The 19,266-nt window shown below is 48.5% G+C and overlaps 1 protein-coding gene across 2 annotated transcripts in view; it reads left to right on the forward strand.

Moving 5' to 3' along the window:
- Positions 1–19,266, forward strand: part of MAK16 (MAK16 homolog) — a 1,440,501-nt gene that overhangs the window by 1,139,962 nt on the left and 281,273 nt on the right. The window contains exon 3 of one of the 2 annotated variants that reach the window (XM_044083007.1): positions 4,515–4,536. The exons of the other annotated variant lie outside the window; for it this stretch is intronic. Within the exon in view, the coding sequence (XP_043938942.1) occupies positions 4,515–4,536 (22 nt within the window). The remainder of the gene's footprint in view (positions 1–4,514; positions 4,537–19,266) is intronic. 2 annotated transcript variants of the gene reach the window in all.

The raw sequence follows: 19,266 nt of genomic DNA on the forward strand, positions 1-19,266 counted from the left end.
AAGGCAAAAGATCTGTGCCTGACATATAAAGCCATGTCCAACCTGGAATTAATGGACATGCTGCACCTCAGAAAATCCAAATCCCATCAAGCTACGCGCTGGAGAGACTTGAACCTCAGCACTGAAATAAATAGGACATGCTGGAGGCTCCCTTCACTCTGGAATAAAATCCCAGTCCAGGTTAGGCAGAGTCCCTCATTGACTCTCTTCAAGAGGAATCTTGATGAGTGGATGGGAGATCGTAGGATTACCCCGGGTATCACTTCTGTGTCACTGTTAGACAGAGGCACAGTATACTAACCTCGAAAAAGGGCATAGCAAAATAAATTTAAAATGGGTGGCGAAAGCCAAACACATTCTGGCTAGGCTTATAAATGCCCTAGGGCAGACAGCCTAGTATGAACCTATGAACTAATGCAAAAATTGCCTGAACACATTACAGAATGACAGAATGTACAAGGCTACTGGGCAATTTGGCCATTTACTCCTTGTGAGTAGCCACCCCTTAAGACCTTGCGTCCTTTTTCAAGCAGTAATAATGCAGTCATAGCCGAGGTGAATTTATGAAAATACATCCGATTGCCTAATTCTTCTTAAAGGAAGGAGGAGTGAGTCACATTGCTTGAATAAGGAATTAAACAACTGAATGTGTATTCAAAAAGTCACCCCAGGTATCACTGCCCTATAATTTCTTCAAAAAATAGGCAAAGACCTAAGGGTGGGTAATGGCAATGTGCAAATGGTCAGATGTTCCATTTGCCTTGTACATTCTATGATTTGCAGTTGGCCTTTTCAACATATTTTGCACAAAAGCACCAAATCATTGCTGTCATTATTAAATGCACTGATAAATGGCAGTTTTATTTTAATTCTACCTCTTGTCAAATTTCAGATGAAAATCAAATTTTAAGACGTCTAAATAGTTTGCAAGTTATTATACTATGTTTTTACACCTACAACACCATGTTTCATCCAAGAGGTGAGCATATTATGTAGTGGTGATTTAACAAGCCTTCAAATCACAAATAATCAAGTTATTTATGCAGAAAAATCATTCAACCGTTGAATAAATAGAGTCAACTGGAGGGATTTACAAATATAGTATGTATCATGCACAGTCAAATGAAAACTGCATAGAAAACTCCAACTGACAGCCTGTAGATAACGGTTTAACAAGAGTTCAGAACTTTATTTCTATTTTTGTATTTGTTTACTCATTAAATAAGTCTAATAATCTTTTCACCCTTGATCAGAATTGAATACAACAATGTCATATTACATAATTCAATATCTGCACAACATATGTGCATCTCATATTTAGAGATTTACCCTATATTTGTCTCACACCATAAAAACATTTTATTTCTGTGTACATCAACTGTTAATGGCTAGCAGAAAGAAAGCACAGTCATGTACAGTTGTGTGCACTTACCATAAATGTAGATGTTCGAGTGTATTCACTGTTGCAGTCATCGCCTGTGGGTTATCACTTCTGTGGCTCTGCTTGACAGGGGCACAGGTAAATAATTTTCTTGGGTGGCAAAAGCCAGGGTACCTTTTTGGCTAGGCTTATATAGGCCCTAGGGCCAATAGCTTAGTACCTACCTATGAACCTATGCTGTGGTAGCCCTCGGTCGGCCCGAATACCAGAGTCAATGTTTTTGTGCGCTGGCTGCCGTCGCCTGCAGTCTGATATCAGGTCGTCAGTGCTATAAAGCAAGGCAGCCAACATCATTACATCAGTTTTTCTTGCCCTAACCCATCAGAAGCACAAGGGAAAAGAGAGAAGTGGTCTTGGTAGCTAAAGTCACCTTGGGAAGCTAGTGTCTCTCTAGGGGGAGGAGATGTTAAATGGGAGATGGAGGGAGGGAAACCAAGACTGCAGCAGTGAACACACTCGAACATCTATATTTATGGTAAGTGTACACAACTGTACTATGTTCTTCGTGTTTCACTGCTGCAGTCATCACCTGTGGGAAGATTCCCAAAGCTGAGGAAAGGGGTGGAAGAATAGGTTGAGTCCTAGGTATGAGTCAGGAGGCCCTGCAGAATTGCAGAGGCAAACCCTGTCCTAGACTTAGAAAAGAGAGGTAGGTGGTAATGCTTTGTAAAGGTATGGACAGAGGTCCAGGTGTCCGCTTCCAAGATGTCCCTGGTAGGTACTTCTCTGAAGAAGGCAGTGAAGTGGAGGTTGCCCTATTGGAGTGGGTGCAAACAGACTTAGGGATGGGTTTCCATTGTAGTCTGTAGCAAAAATGGATGCAGTGTGAAATCCATTTGGAAATGGGTTGTTTGGAGATGGGGTTCCCTCTGCCCAGGGGCAAAGCTTACAAGAAGCTGGTCTGTTTTTCTGAATGGCTTAGTATGGTCCAGATAGTATCAGTGTTGTCTGTGCATGTCTAGTGAGTGTAGAATTCTTTCTCCTTTGTTTTGAGGGTTAGGAAAGAAGGTGAGAATGTGTATGGCCTGGTTAAGGGTCACATCAGATACCACCTTGGACATAAGGGAGGGGTTTAGTCCTCAGGGAGACTCTGTCTGCATGGAAAATGATGAAGGGCTTGCCAGTCATGAGAGCTTGAAGTTCAGAGACCCTTCTGGCTGAGGTGATAGCTAGTAGGAAGGCAGTCTTCCATGAGAGGCATTTCAATTCTGTTGAAGCGTCAGGTTCAAAAGGAGGTAAGGTTAGTTTTTCTAACACACAATTCAGGTCCCAGGGTGGCGTGGGAGGCCTGATATTAGAAGCCCCTTTGAGAAATTGCTTAATCTAAGGATGAGAGAAGAGGGGTGGGTCTGAATCATAATGGGCAGAGATGGCTGAGGCATGAATTTTAATAGAGGAGAAAGAGAGGCCACTATTGAACAACTCTGCTAGGTAATCCATGATGAGAGGGATGGAAGGTTGGGGAGGTACTGCCCCCTTTGGATTGTTTCCAGGAGCAGAATCTTTTCCATTTTCCTACATATGATTTTCTTGTGCTGGGCCTTCTGGCCTCTGTGATGATGTCCAGTACCTGTTTGCTTAACAGGGACTCCTTGCTAGTTTTTAGTGTATAAGCCATGCTGAAAGATTGAGAGTCTGTAGGTTTGGGTACAGCGCCTTCCCCTTCTCCTAGGTCAAGAGGTAGGACCTCAGGGGAAGCAGCTTTGGGGGGTGTAAGGTCAGACTGCGTAATAAGGGGTACCAATGCTGTCTGGGCCAATCTGGAGCAATGAGGATGGCCTTTGGTCTCTCATCTCTTATTTGATCAGAACCTTGGGAATAAGGGGTACAGGAGGGTACGCGTACACAAAAAGGGAGCTCCAGGGGAAAGTCAAGGCATCCACCTTCCATGCTAGGAAGTTATACTCCCTGGTACAGAACTTTTGCAGCTGGTGGTTCAAGTGCGAGGCAAAGAGATCCACTTCTGGGGTCCCCGACTCCTAAGTGATTTACAGAAAGATTTCTCTGTGGAGCTGCCATTCGTGGGGGTCCAGTAAGTTTCTGCTTAGGTGGTCTGCCTGTGTGTTGTTGATCCCTGGTACGTATTGGGCAATTAGGTGTAGCCGTATGGAGGAGGCTGTAAGCCAGAGACACTCATGGCTAACCTGCATAGGGGGGTAAGATTGGGTTCCCCCCTGCTTGTTGATGTCCCACATCATTGTGGTGGTGTCTGTTTTTATAAGGAGGATCCCTGGATTGAGATGGGGTTGGAAGAAAGTCAGAGCCTTTTACACTGCCATCATTTCTTTCTGGTTGATGTACAAGTGAAGTTGCTGGGCATTCCAAAGGCCTTGGGTATACTTGCCTGCTAGGTGAGCGCCCCAAGCAATGTCTGAGGCTTCGGTGGTGATGGTCTGGCCTGAAGGGCGGAGGATGAAGGGAAGACCCTTGTTCATGGCACAGGCCTCTGCCCACCAGAGAAATTTGGCCCTTACACATGGGATCAGAGGGAGAGTGGTCTTTAGGGACTGAGAGTGCTGAAACCAAAGGTTCTTTAAGTACCACTGAAGTTTTCCCATGTGAAGCCTGGCGAGAGAGATAAGGATTCAAGATGCCATGTATCCCAGGGCTTGCAGAAACTTCCTCACAGTGAGGTGAATTCTGGAAGCCAGTTGGGTGAAGCAGAGAGGCAGAAAGCTCTGCTTTTCTGGGGATAGGAAGGCCATTTGGGTTGCTGGGTCTAGCACAGCTCCCAGGAATTTTTTTTTCTGGAGGGGTTTTGTTTTGATTTTTTCTCGTTGATGGTGAACCCTAGGGAAGTTAGGAGTGATTTGACAAAGAAAAGGTCCTGGAGCAACTTTTGTTTGCACTCTGCCTGAATGAGGCAGTCATCCCAGTAAAGGTAAATCTGTATATTTCTCTGTCTACAGAATGCTACAGCTGGGGCCAAGCATTTTCTGAATACTCTGGGAGCAGTAGATAAACCAAAGGGCAGTGCAGAGCACTGAAAATGTTTATAGCCTGCTCTGAAGCACAGGAATTTTCTGCACGATTCCCTGATGGGGATGTGGAGGTAGGCATCTTTTAGGTCTAGTGTCACAAGCCAGGCATTTTGTGTGAGCATAGGCAGGAGTTGCGTCAAGGTTAGCATTTTGAATTTGGGGACCACCAAGGAGGTGTTCAGTTTGGATAGATCCAGGATGGGGTGCCAAGTTTCCTCTTTTCTGGGAACAAGGAATAGTCTGGAGTAAAAACCTTTTCCTGTTTGATCTGAAGGGACAGGTTCTACTGCCCTGGAATATTAGAGTTTGGACCTGTTTCAATGCCTCTGCCCACCGGTTGGGGGGAGGTCTGGGTACCATCTTGGAATTGGGAGTTTGCTGAAGGAGAATCTGCATCCCTGAGAAATGATTTTTAAGACCCATTGGTCCTTGGTTATAGAAACCCAATTGTCCTTGAAGAGGGTGAGCCTTCCTCCTAGTTTTTGATGAATGAAAGGAGGGCAGAGGAGGGGAGGGAGAATCATTGCTAGTGCTTGCCATAGAAGCTTGGCTTAGAACTCCCTGCCTTAGAGACGGACGTGGTCCATTGTTTGCTTCTTTGCTGGTCCTGGGATAGGGGTCTGGATGGCCTGTCCCTGCGGGGCTTACCTTGGCCCTGTCTGCCAGGTGCAGGGAAGGCCCAGTGCTTAGAGGGAAAGTTCCTGCTGAAACTGGGAGGTTGAACTTGAAATAAATCTTTTACTGTTTGCATAGATTATGCTTTGTCTGCAATCTTTTTAAGCACCTCTTCTACTTTTTCCCCAAATATGCGCTCCTTATCTAGGGGTGCATCAATAAGTTTAGACTTGACATGATGAGAGAGAGGTTGTTCCTTCAGCCATGCATATCTCCTAATAACAGATCCTGTCACTGCTGCCCTGCTAGAGGCTTCTAGGGGATCATATCCACATTGTAATGAGTGTTTGGCCACTTGACAAACAGTGTAGTAATTCTGCCAGCTCTTTATGCGTTGGCACAGTCAGGAGAGGTAGCAATCTCCTGTTTTAATTGTTCCAAAGTGTGTTGTTGATATTTTAACATATGGAACTGACAACTGAGTGTTCTGATAGCTAAAGTTGCAGAGGTGTATACTTTCTTACCCCATCTGTCCAGAGCTCTGGAGTCTTTGTTAGAAGGAAGAGGATTCTTGGCAGAATAAGAAGTTATGTACTCACCATAACGTTCCATCGGAGTAGGTAAACTTCATTTGTCAGCAACCTATGGGTATCAGATCCGAGCCTGCAGCTTCAAACAGCTAAGATCCGAGCTCCAAGCTCCTCCCCTTTACCCATAACCCCCTGTTATCCCTTCCTGACCTCAGATCGAGTTTGCTTATCAGCATAAAGCATAAAACACCAAAGAACCACCTCCAAACTCTAACCTAAAAAACAATCCGCAATGACAAGCAGGAGTCCTTTGAGTATCCATACGGGTTAGGGGGACAGAGGGGGGGGGGTCGGTTGCTGACAAATTAAGTTTATCTACTCAGATGGAATGTTATGGTGAGTACATAACTTCTTAATCTGAAGTAGTTAACTTCATTTGTACATCAACCTATGGGACAGAGTCCCCAGCTACCTAATTCTTGGGAGGTCCTCATGGAAGGATGTTCCGGAGCACTGCAGAGCCGAAGGATGCTCTCCCTCTAGAAACAATATCCAATTTGCAATGGTTTATGAATGTATGAGATGAAGCCCAAGTGGCTGCTGAACAAATGTCATCCAATGACACCCTAGATCGAAAAGCAGCAGAGGTACAGATCGATCGAGTAGAATGGGCATGGACTCCTTGAGAGGCAGACTGGCCAGAACTCTCATATGCCAAAAGGATACATTGTGAGATCCATCTGGACAAAGTAACTTTTGATACAGATTTTCCCAAAGTGGGTTTAGGAAAGGATACAAAAAGCTGGTCTGATTTCCTGTGATCAGCTGTCCTGTACAAATAGAATCTCAGTTGCCTATGTACGTCTAGAGAGTGAAACTTGTATTCACCTTTATTCTGGTAATTTGGAAAGAAGACTGGTAAATTAATAGATTGGTTGATATTAGATTCCGAAGCAATTTTGGGCAGAAGAGAGGGATTGGTCCTGAGTGAAACTCGTATCTTTGTGAAAAATCAAATATGGTGGCTTAGCGCAAAGGGCTTGAAGTTCCGAAACCCTTCTGGCCGAAGTGATGGCAACAAGAAAAACGGTCTTCCAAGATAACTATTTCAGATCCACCGAAGTTGCAGGCTCAAAGGGAGGAGCTGTCAGAGACTGAAGGACAAGGGTTAAGTCCCAAGGAGGGACTGCATCTTTAACCGGAGGCCTTAAAAGAAAAGTGCCTTTTAGGAAGGTCTTACATAATTTAGACGAGGTCAAAGGGCCGAGATCACTCCCAACATGATAGTGAGAGATTGCAGCCAGATGGACTTGGACTGTAGAACAGCTAGCACCTTGGTCGAATAAGCCTGACAGAAAATCTAATACTGGCAAAGGAGCTGTAAAGGAATTTAAGTTTTGACACTCCGCCCAAATAGATAAATGCTTCCATTTGCTATTATAAATCCTTCTCGTAGACGGCTTGTGAGCGGCTACTAGTATAGCCTTGACATGGGATGAGATACCAGGTGTCCTAGCTATCAGTGGAACTGGATCAACCAAGCTGTAAGCTTGAGGTTGTCCAGGTTCCGGATTGACAGGCCTGATGGGTGAGAGATCAGATCCGGGATGGGATCTAGAATCCATGGGAGATTCACTAGATGAGACCATAGACATGGGAACCAAGGTTGACGAGGCCAGAATGGGGCAACGAGGATTATTCTGCTCCCCAACCATCGGGCTTTCTGTAAGAACTTTAGCATCAAGAGGAGGGTAAGCATAAAGTAGACCGGGTGGCCAAACATGCACCAGAGCATGTCTGGGGGATTCCCCGGGTGGGGGAAATAGAGCGAAGTAGTCGCTGCACTTTGCGTTTGAAGGCAAGGTGAAAAGATCACAGCGAGGTTGACCCCACTTGGAGAAGATTAGCTTCGCTACTCTGGGGTTCAGAGACCACTCGTACGATGAGACGATGGTTCGACTCAGTCTGTCTGCCAAGATGTTGGACCGGCCCAGAATGTGCGTCGCTATGAGAAAGCGGTTGTTGGATATCGCCCATTCCCACACTCTCATGGCCTCCCGACAAAGTGGATAGGACCTGGTTCCCCCTTGTTTGTTGATATACCAGACATCCGACATATTGTCTGTCTGAATCGCAATTGTCCCCAAGGGAAGAAGGCTGTGAAGTGCTTGCAACGCCAAAAGCACCCCTCTCATCTCTACGACACTGATATGCAAAAAGGTCTCCGAATGGTTCCACGTGCCTTGGACAGACCTGCCCATGCAGTGCCCCCCCACCCGAGGCGAGAAGGGTCCGGGATCACCGTGGCTAGAGGAGGGGATATAGAGAGGGGGGCGCCCTTTCTGGAGGTCCGGGGACTGGAGCCACCATAAGAGGGCTTTCCTGCAGACCCTGCTGAGGGGAACAGGGAAGCTCAGGGGATGTCGCAGGAGGGACCACTGGACTTGCAAGGTCCATTGAAGAACTCTCATATTCAAGCGCACCGAGGGGAGAAGGTTGATAGTTGCCGCCATCGAGCCTAACGCCCTCAGGACCAATTCTGCAGAGGGAGCTGGGGATTAAAGAAGGGCCAGTATGTGGAGTTTTAGAGTTCGGAGTCAAGAAGGCTAGAAGCTGGTTTGTGTTCAGTCTGGCTCGAATAAAATCTAGGATTTGGGTTGGAAGAAGGGAATATTTTTTGATGTTGATCGTGATCCCCAGCCGGGGAGCTAGATGAAGAAAGTAATCTCTGGCTGCGCAAAGTAGATGCCTGGTGGGGGCAGTCAGGAGCCAGTCATCCAGGTAAGGAAAGACCTGAATTCCCTGAAGTTTCAGGTGGGCCGCTACAACTATCAAAACCTCGGTGAACACCCTGGGGGCTGTGGTGAGACCAAAGGGAAGGACCCTGAACTGGTAATGGCTGGCTCCTAGCCGGAAGCAGAGAAACCTCCTGGATCATCTGTCCATCAAAATGTGGTAGTACGCATCCTTGAGGTCTATGCAGCACATCCAGTCATTCTCCTGCAGAAGTGGGAGAATGGATTGGAGAGTGACCATCAGGAACTTTTCTTTGGCTACTGACAAGTTTAGGAAGGACAGGTCGAGGATTGGTCTCAAGTCCCCCGTCTTTTTTGGCACCAAGAAGAACCTGGAGTAAAAGCCTGATCCGGACAGGTCTGGGGGGACGTGCTGGATTGCGCTTTTTTCTAGCAGCCGGAGGATTTCCTCGGCTGCCTCCTCTCTTTGATTGGGTGGGACATCGGGGAGGCTTCGGGGAGTGGGTAGGGGATTGATTAAGGGAATCTTGTAGCCTCTGGATATGATCTGAAGCACCCAGTGATCTGTTGTAATGGACTCCCAAACTGCTAGGTGCCTCGAGAAACACCCCCCCCCCCCGACTGCCTCCAGAGTGGAGCAGTCGGGTAACCCTTCAGGGCTGCTGCGTGGGCCGATCAGAGAAAGGTTCTCTGGACCTGAAGTTCTTCGGACCCCCTCTGCCTCTAGGGCGGCGCCCACTCTGTCCTCCTCTGCCTCTGAAGGACAAGGGGTCCGAGGCAACGGATTGTTGAGACTTCCGGAACCACATCTTCTTCTGCCCCTTTTGGTTCCTCGAGAAGGACCTCTGGGAAGCAGAGAAGCGGACTCCGACAGTAGACGTCTTCCCGTCTTTCTCGCTCTGGACCAATGTGTCGTGTACGGTCTTGCCAAAAAGGGCAGAACCATCAAACGGGCATTTGCGAATGACGCCTTGAAAGGTTCTGCGAAATCACAGTGACGGAGCCACGCCTGTTGCCGTAGGATGACACCCGCTCCGCTGGCTCTAGCAGCTCCTTCCGTGGCATGGGATAGTAACCGCATAGAGGTATTAGAGATAGATTTGAGAGTGGCCATTCGAGTTGAGAACATTTTCTTATCCTCCGCCAACATGGACTCTGGGGGCGCCCAGTGTATTCTTTGATGAAATCCCGCTGGAGTCGTATCAGGTGTGCCATATAATTCAGCGACCTCACAGAAAAGGTGGCTGAAGCGAACACCCGCTTCCCCAGACGGTCCATCGTCCGAGACTCCTTGTCTGGAGGATAGACCGAGGAACTCTCCCCTGGGCCAGTTCCCTTTTGGTGGCGGCCGCCACCAACATGGCATCTACCGGGGTTCCCTTGCTCCAACACGACTTATCCGAAGGGGGGCTGAGGATTTTGTCAGGCCTCTTTGGAATGGGCTCCACAATGTCCGGTTCCTTCCACACCCTGGTAGTAAACAGGTCTACCAGGAGGTCGGCGGGAGGGGACACCCAAGAGGTAGATGGGCCTGCGTCAAACGCCTCCAGAAACACAGACTCGTCAGAAGAAGGTTTTGGGTCTGACCACCCCCCTCTGATCCGAAGTATCTTCATGATGTCTCCGAAGGAGACTTCTTCGGGGGGTGACCTTGGGGAACCTTCCCCTTCCTCCAAGTCTGTGTTCTCTGTCAAGGACCTAGGTGAGTCCAAGTACCTCCTTTTGCACTTGCGTTTGTGAGGAACCTCCTCGGGGGGGCTATCCGAGGAGGCCTCACCAACTACATCCTGTTCCTGAAAGGGAACAATCTGGGAAGTTTGCGCAGGCTGTCCCTGGGACCGGGTGACGGAAGGTAGATCAGTCTGAGAGGGAGTGCAGGGTGGAGCCGTAGCCGAAGCCAGGGGCCTGGAGTCCCTCGACAATACCCTCTCCACAACATTGAATGCCGAAGGAGAGCTGCTCTCTCTCGGATCCAAGAGCAGACCCTCCCTCGGATCCGATGTGCAGATCGGGGCAGGCGCCGAGGCGGTCGGATCCATAGGGCCAGCATGCTCCGACCGTGATGGAACCGGAGTCATACTGACACCTCCGGATCCGAAGCTCAGCTCTCGGCTCCGAGAGCTCGGATCCGAAGAAAAGGGACCCGATAGACTTGAGGGTGCCATCGGAGCCCAAGTACCGGACACTATCGTCGCCAATGCTCCCCCGGCTCCAACGGCTCCGAACCCCAACAGTGGGTCCGAGAAGGAGCGATCGGGGCGAAAAAGGGGGTCGAGCTCCCCCCAGGTGGGGGGGGGGGAGGCAGGAGCACTCCCATCTGCATCTGGGCCTGGAGGAACCTACGCATCATCCAGTCCAAGTCTGCATCGGAGATGCTATGGGTAGACCTCGACGAGGCCACCGAGGCGGGCCGGGAATGCCACCTCGATGACCTCGAAGGCGACCGGGTCTCCTCCTCCTCCGGTGAGAAACAGGGAGATCGGAGCCGGGAAGGAGAAGATCCAGTGGCCATAGGCGGAGAAGCTCACTTTGATGGCGGCGCCGAGGAAGAAGTCTCGGCCCGCCTCTTGTGATGTTTGCGCTTCTCCTTCCTAGCTTCCCTCTCCTCTTGGCCAAGGGTGGGAGGGTGAGTCTCGGGGCCAGAGGGAGAGAAGGTGGTGCTGCCGAAGCCTCGGCAGAAGCCACAGAGGGATCGGAGGACGAAGCCGTGTCCGGGGGCAACAGTCCTGCCAGAATCAGCTTCGACCTCCTGTCCCTGATGGCCCTGGGGTTGAACGCTGCATAAATAGTGCAGCCCGAGGTGAGATGTTCAACCCCAAGGCAAATAACGTACCAAGTGTGGCCATCTGCTGGGGACAGCTTATGGCCACACTCGGTACATTTAGAAAAGAAAGTTTTGGGTGCCTCAGACATATCCTACCCACACGCTAGGCCCCAAAAAACTGACACACCTTAACACACACACACGGGGAGGGACTACACTAGCACTCACTAACAAAACAAAGGTATGCTAACCTAGCTAGGCGAGATAACACACACACACAACAATTTTTTTTAACAAAAAATGCAAAAAAGAAAAGATTTTTCTCACAAACTCCTATGCTACGCCTGGAAGCTCGTTTAAAGCTGCTGTTGAGAACCATGGCAAAAAAGATCTGAGGTCAGGAAGGGATAGCAGGGGGTTATGGGTAAAGGGGAGGAGCTTGGAGCTCAGATCTTAGCTGTTTGAAGCTGCCGGCTCGGATCCGATATGGATCCGATACCCATAGGTTGATGTACAAATGAAGTTAACTACTTCAGATCTAGTCTTAGCTCCTTTGGGTCCCTGTGTAATGACCTCAGGGTCTGCAGCAGGATTCCTGTACCGGTATTTGTGAGAATTACCTATCAGGTTTACTTGGAGCAGGAGAGAGGGCATCAGGGGCTAAGCTGGATTCATGGAAAACATCATCCACCACTTCCAAAATAGGTGGGATGGCCAGGGGTCTGTGCTGGGGCAGGTCCAGAAACTCTCTAAGGTCTTTTCTTAGACTGTGGGAAGTCTCGAGATTCCCACTGAAAATGTTCCCTGAGGGAGTGAAGGATTTCCCCAAATGAGAGGTCCTCTGGAGGGGAGGCAGAAGAGATGGATTCCTCTGCATCTGAACCCTCATAAACAGTTAAGGGATGTTGTTCCTTTTCAAAAGCAAAATAATCATATTCCTCAGACTCTTGATCTGTCATAATTTCTGGACGAGGATGCTTTTCCTTTTAGGAATGGGGGCCTGAGTACCTCGGATTACAGAGATGAGATTCTCTGACATTTTAAGCATTTGAGCTTGGGGTGGGGGAGCAGTAGCAAGATGGTGGCTAGAAGCAGATTTCCTAGGTGTGGCCTGGCTTCTAGGCCTGAGAAAATCCGTCGCTCTCTGAGAAGCGGTGGTCAGATGTGAAAACATCAGTTTTTGTCTAGAACTGATAGTGCAAAAGGCCTCCTTGGAAGCCAGTGCCTGCATCGCGGCTCCGGACCCAACCGAGGCAGAGACAGCCAAAGGGTTGGAAGACAAAGTACATTTCTGCGGCATACTGGACACCAAAAGGGTCTCGGCAGAGGCCTGTGCAGAAATCGAGATGGGCATCAGGGGCTGCGAAAGTGCCTCACTGAATTCCAGAGATCTGACGACTTGCTTAGCGGTAGCATCGTTGGAAGGCTTAGCTTTCTGTGGCCTGTCTCCATCTTTATCTCCACATTTTTTCGGAATGTCAACAGATTGTTGGCTGATGGATGCCATATCGGAATTCGAAGATGGAACACGAAAATAACGGTCTACAAAAAGAGTTCTATGGTGAATGGTTCTCGCATTAAAGAGGGCACAGAACCAGCAACGAGGGACGTTGTGGTCTGAGCCTAAACAAGTGATGCAGTAAGATGCTTTTCACAGGTGAGACAATTGATAACTTTTTCGGACATCGGTTAGTGTAAGAAAAAAGGGTCCCCAACGGGGTACTTAGCTTTAGACATTTTCTGCTGAAATCAAACTTCTGGTAGCGAATGACCGGCACTCGTGCAAACTGCTTCTGCTATGGGCTCCACGTCAAGAAAGACTGATGTAATGACGTCGGCTGCCTTACTTTATAGCACTGACAACCTGACATAGGACTACAGGCGACGGCAGCCGGCGCACAAAAACATTGACTCTGGTATTTGGGCCGACCGAGGGCTACCACAGTAGGGATAACCCACAGGTGATGACTGCAACAGTGAAACACGAAGGACATCTGTAGACATTACAGCAGGATAACTGCAGCAGAATTCCTAACATACAGGAATGAACCTAAAGCCATGTCCCCATATGGTGGAGGATGGCACAGATGTGATTTCCCCTTCAAAGGAGGCCTTATCAGATCCTGTTCCGATGATGGACTGAACGTTCAGTTCACAGTGTTTTGAAATGTGTGATAGGAAAACTGATTAAATGCATCACAGACGCACTGAGTGGAGACATGCTTAAGAAACCTACAGACAAGGATTACCAGTAAGGACTTGTTTTCTTCAGAAAAAAAAAGAACACTGGTGCTCAGAAGTGTCTCGGTAACATAGTGGTAAAACAATCCAGTAGAAGTCAATGTCAAAGGATAAGCTAGCTGATGAAAGTTTTATTAATTTAACTGAAAATCTGAGCTGTCGTGGCCCATACTCAATCTGGTCATATTCTTTGCCATACCTTTTAGGTACCACTGATGTGTATAAGCCTTACAAAATAGGACTTTCCTCACAAAATGATGAAGGAAATTATGCATGTTCTCCTTTAATATATCCTTACTATGATTTTATTTATTCTGTCAACTTTCAAAATGTATCATTTTTTCAGACATGTCTCGGATATGGATCCCCTATCTCTGCGTAAAAAGCTTTCCCCTCCCTAACTCACCAGATTAACAGTTTAACAACAGTTCCAGCCCCCCCCCCCTGCACTTAATTATTTTACTGTCACCATGGTGCATTGTTTTTCTTTTACAGAGTACTGGCTCTGTGTTTGGGGATTTGCGGTCTTATACTTAAAAGGAAAACTACACCCTAGAACTAAAAATTTTTTTTTTCACGCTATCTTTGTTTCCTGACCTATTTTAACACCTTAAAATCACTCTAAGTGCTTTATTTGCAATTTTAGCCCGTTTTCCACAACACTGCTACCAATGGGGCTTGATGTATCAATGTGATCCTGTACAAACCCTTTCTCTTTCCCATAATACTTTGTATGACTCATGTCAGACATAAGGAAGTAACTTTGAATTCCCATGCCACTTACATATAAATAGAAGTTATGTCCTTACCATAACGTTCCATGTGGAGTGTTCATCTCGCCTTTGTTCTTACACCTGGGTTCGGAGCCGATCCTCGGCTCCGTGTCGGCCGCTTGGCAAAGCTCTGCATCGAGAAGAAGCTCGAGACCAACCTATCTCCCACAATCCCCCTCTGCCTTTACCTCAGATCTAGTTTGCAAACAAACCAGAACCCAACAGGAGTGAACATAACACATACATGCAAAGCATAGCTGAAACACAGCCGCAACAACTGAACAAAAGCAGGAACGGGAGAACCAAACCAGACACCTAAACTGGACGTTCTTCCTGAGGGTGGGAATGTAAGAACAAAGGCGAGATGAACACTGCACATGGAACGTTATGGTAAGGACATAACTTCTATATGTGAGAGTGTTCAATCTCGCCGTTTGTTCTTACACCTGGGTAGCGTCCCTAGCTCCGTGTTCCTGAGGAACTCGCGGGAGAACGTTCCTGAGCACAGTGGAACCAAAGGTTGCTCTGTCCCTGGAAACCTTATCTACTTTGTAATGAGTAATGAATGTATGTGGCTTAGACCAAGTGGCAGCCGCACAAATAGTGTCCAACGGTAGTCGGGCTGCATGAGCCAGGGATGTAGATACTGATCTTGTAGAATGCCCTTTGGGCTTGACAGGTAAATTCTGCTCAGAGGCAGTATAAACAAAAATAATACAATCGGAAAGCCATTTGGAAAGGGTTCGTTTTGTAACTGCCATGCCCTTTCTGCTGTCTGCAAAGGCTATAAAGAGCTGATCTGTTTTTCTGTGATCCTTTGTTCTATCCAAGTAAAACCTGAGTTGTCTATGAACATCTAACTTGTGTAACATATATTCCATCTTATTGGAATGGTTTTAGAAAAATGTGGGGAGCTCAATGGACTGATTAATGTTATTGACGGAGCAAACTTTGGGAAGAAAGGATGGATTAGTGCGAAGAGATACTCTATCAGGGTGAAAAATCATATATGGGTGTTTAACGGAAAGAGCTTGAAGTTCCGATACCCGTCTGGCTGATGTGATAGCTACCAGAAAAAGGGTTTTCCATGACAAAAACTTCAAAGAACAGAAAGAGGCTGGTTCAAAAGGTGGCAGCATTAGCTGTGATAATAGAAGGTTCAAATTCCAAGGTGATGTAGCAACTCTCACTGGTGGTCTGATATGGAAAGATCCTTTTAGGAAGGCCTTACAAAGTCTATGAGCCATAATAGGCGCCCCATTTTCTCCCACATGAAAGTTTGAAATGGCAGCCAATTGAACTCTCAAAGTGGCAGGAGAGGCTCCTTGGTGGAAAAGTACGGATAAAAACTCCAAGACTCGGTTTAGTGGGGCTATTACGGGATCCAATTGTTGTGTAGTTGCCCAGTGTACAAAACGCTTCCACTTACTAGTGTAAATCTTCGTAGTGGAAGCCTTATGAGAAGCCACTAGAATATTTTGAACTGCAGGGGAAAGAAGATCAGACCTGGCTAAGAAGGGAAGCGGAGCAGCCAAGCTGCTAGTCTGAGGGAGAGTAGCGACGGGTGGGGAGCCCCTGACGAGTGGGTCAGTAGATCCGGCTCCGGGTCCAGGATCCAGGGTTCCCGAATTTGGTGTGCTTGAAGAAAGGGAAACCAAATTTGACGAGGCCAGAATGGGGCAATGAGGATTATTGTCCTCTCCAGGTTGTTGGCTTTCTGTAGAAATTTTGCAATCAGAGGAATAGGAGGAAAGGCGTACAGGAGGCCTGGGGGCCAATCGTGAACCAGAGCATCCCTGGGGACTTCCCCTGGAGGGGGTAATAGGGCAAAATAGCTTCGGCACTTGGCGTTCATTGGAGACGCAAACAGATCGCAGCAAGGCTGGCCCCACTTGCGAAATATCATGTCCGCAATTGTTCGTTTGAGGGACCACTCGTGAGGTAACAGGATGGCTCTGCTCAACCTGTCCGCTATGACGTGGGATAACCCCGGGATGTGCGTTGCTATCAGAAAGCGACCCGTGGACTCTGCCCATTGCCAGATTCTCATGGCCTCTCTGCATAGTTGATAAGACTTGGTTCCCCCTTGTTTATGTACCAGACTACGGACATGTTGTCCGACTGAACTGCAATGGTCCCTAGAGGGAGAAGGGGAGAAAAGTGTTGCAACGCTAGAAACACTGCCCTCATCTCTAGAACATTGATGTGCAGATTGTACTCCAATTTGGTCCATTCGCCTTGGACTGTCCGTCCCTGAAAGATGCCCCCCCACCCTATCAGGGAAGCGTCCATGGTCACCGTAGCCGTCGGCGTGGTTAGTACAAATGGTCGTCCGGCAGACAGATTGCAAGTCTGAAGCCACCAAGACAGGTGCATTTTGCAGATGTTCGTGATGCGAATTTCGTGTGTCAGGGGTAACTGTTGGAACGACCATTGTGCAAACAGTAGCCATTGAAAAACTCTCGTGTGCAGTCTTCCCAAGGGTATCGCAATGAGGGAAGCTGCCATGAGACCCAAAACCTTTAGAACCAGTTTTGCTGGGGATTTTTTGGACAACAGGAGGAGAGATGTATGGTTTTGTAGGGAGGCTATTCTTTCTGGAGGAAGCCTTAGGATTAAACAACGTGTATCCAATTCTGCTCCTATGAATGAGATATGCTGTGATGGCTGTAATACAGATTTTTCGAAATTTACGGAAATTCCGAGTTGAACACAGAGTTGTAGTATGTAATCCCTGGCCTGAATCAGTCGACGCTCGGTGGTGGCAGAAAGGAGCCAGTCGTCCAGATACGGAAACACCTGGAATCCTAGGCGTCTCAAGTGAGATGCTACCACTGCCATACATTTGGTGAAAACCCTGGGGGCTGAGGTCAGACCAAAGGGCAGGGCTCGAAACTGAAAGTGACTGGCTCACAGCCGGAAGCGCAAGTGATCCCTGGACGCCCTGGCCATTTTGATGTGGTAGTACGCGTCCTTTAGATCTATTGAGCACATCCAGTCGTCCTTCTGTAAGAATGGAAGGATCGATTGAAGCGTGACCATCCGGAACTTTTCTTTCTTGACGAAGGTATTGAGTTTGCTTAGGTCCAGAATTGGCCTCCAGTCCCCTGTCTTTTTTGGAACTAAAAAGAACCTTGAGTAAGTTCTGAATCCTCTTTGGTCCGCCGGGACTGGTTGGATGACTCTTTTTTCTAGCAGCTTTGAAATTTCTATAGCTGCAGGGTCTCGCAGATGGGGCGGTACATCTGGGAGTCTTTTCTGTGGAAATGGGGGCAATAGGAAATGAATTCTGTAACCTCTGGTAACAATGCTTTTTACCCAATTGTCTGATGCAAGACTTTGCCAGGCCTGAGGGTATAAAGCTAAGCGACCCCCGACTGCCTCCAGAGCAGGACGGTCGGGCCTCCTCTCAGGAGTGCTGGAAAGGTTTCCCGGGGAGTGTATCCCTGTCACCTTGATTTTGTGGACCCCCTCTGCCACCAGGGCGACGTCTTCCACCTTTGCCCCCTCCTCTGCCTCTAGAGGGGGCATCACCCTGTGTGCCTGGGAAAGAACCTTGGGGTTTCCGAAACCACATTTTTCCACCACGTTGCCCTTTGGGGTACGGTCTGGATGGGGTGGAAAAACGGACTCCGACAGCAGACAGAGTCTTTTCCTCCTGCTCACACCGGGTAAGGGTCTCCTTTACTTTTGGACCAAAGAGAGTGGCACCGTCAAATGGGGCGTTAGTAAAGGAAGACTTGAAGGCTTCCGCAAAGGAACATAAGCGTATCCAGGATTGTCTACGAAGAGCAATCGCTGAAGCCGCAGCCCTACTCGATCCTTTGGCTGCATATGAAATCAGCCTCATGGACGAGTTCACAATAGATGTAAGGGTATTGAGTTGTGCTGTAACTTTCTCCGAGACAGCAGCATCTGTAGTACCCTGGAGGGTATCTCCCAACTCTTTGATTAGATCCCTCTGTAACCGTGTGAAATGGGTCAAACGGTTCAGGGATCGCATGGAAAAAGCCGCTGAACTAAAAATGCGCTTCCCATACCTGTCCATAGTCCTAGAATCTCTGTTAGGCGGATGGACAGATGAGGAAGATTCAGACATCTCCTTTTTCATGGCCGCTGCCACCACCATAGCGTCCACTGGAACTCCCTTTGTAAGATAAACCTTGTCTTGAGGGGCAGTAATATATTTATTTGGCTTTCTAGGGACTGGCTCCACTGTGTCAGGTGTCTCCCACGCCCTTCGAGCAATCAATTCCATCAACTCATCGAAGGGCGGAGTGACCCAGGAGGAGGAAGGGCGAGCACCAAATGCCTTCAGCAAGACTAACTCATCCTCAGAAGGGGGTAGGGCTTGCCAATCACCTCTCTGTTTTAGGATCTCCAGGATGTCAGAAAAGGAGACATCCTCTGAGGGTGACTTTGGGGACCCTTCTGACTCATCTAAGTCAGTGTCCGATGTCAGGGATTCTTGTGGAGAATCCAAGTGTCTCCTCTTACACAACCTTTTCCTCGGAACTTCCTCGGGGGGAGCATCCAATGAAGCCTCCGAGGAAGAGGGGGCACCCTCTGGGGGCGACTGAGACACCGGTGCTCGACGCTTTGACGTAGCCGTGGGTGCAGAGGAGGATAACGGACCCTTATGGGAAGGAGAAGCTGTTTCTGCTGAAGTGGTTGTCTAAGTCGACAACACCTTCCTCATGAGGTCGAAGGCCCCCGGGTCTCGAGTCGAGGAATCCCTCGGATCCGAAGAAAGCGGAGGAATCCCCGAGACGGGAACAGAGGGTATCGACCCCGAGGACGGAGCCAAGTCGATCCGAGCCGAGGCTCCGAGAGGGAGAGTCGGAACCGAAACGTCAGTCCAACTCTCGGTCCCAGAACCAAGGATGGATCTTCGGCTCTGCGATTCCGGTAATGGGTCCGTTAGAGTCGAGGTGAACGGTGCCGACCGAGAGAAGGACGGTTCCGGCACCGAGGGCTCCACAATCATCAGGTCAGCCTCTCCCGGCTCCGAAGACTGAATAGGCCTCGGAGGAGGAACAGATGGAGATAAGGGAAGGCCTTCGAGTCTCGACACCAACTGGGAGGAGACAGAAATGAGTTTGGACAAGGCCGTATTCTCCATTAATTTCTGCACCACGCGGTCTACATCGGTGTCGGAGAGGGGC

Source organism: Protopterus annectens, chromosome 9.part0 (genome assembly GCF_019279795.1).
Source record: "Protopterus annectens isolate FY-2018-M chromosome 9.part0, PAN1.0, whole genome shotgun sequence".
In the NCBI taxonomy this organism is placed as follows: domain Eukaryota; kingdom Metazoa; phylum Chordata; order Ceratodontiformes; family Protopteridae; genus Protopterus; species Protopterus annectens.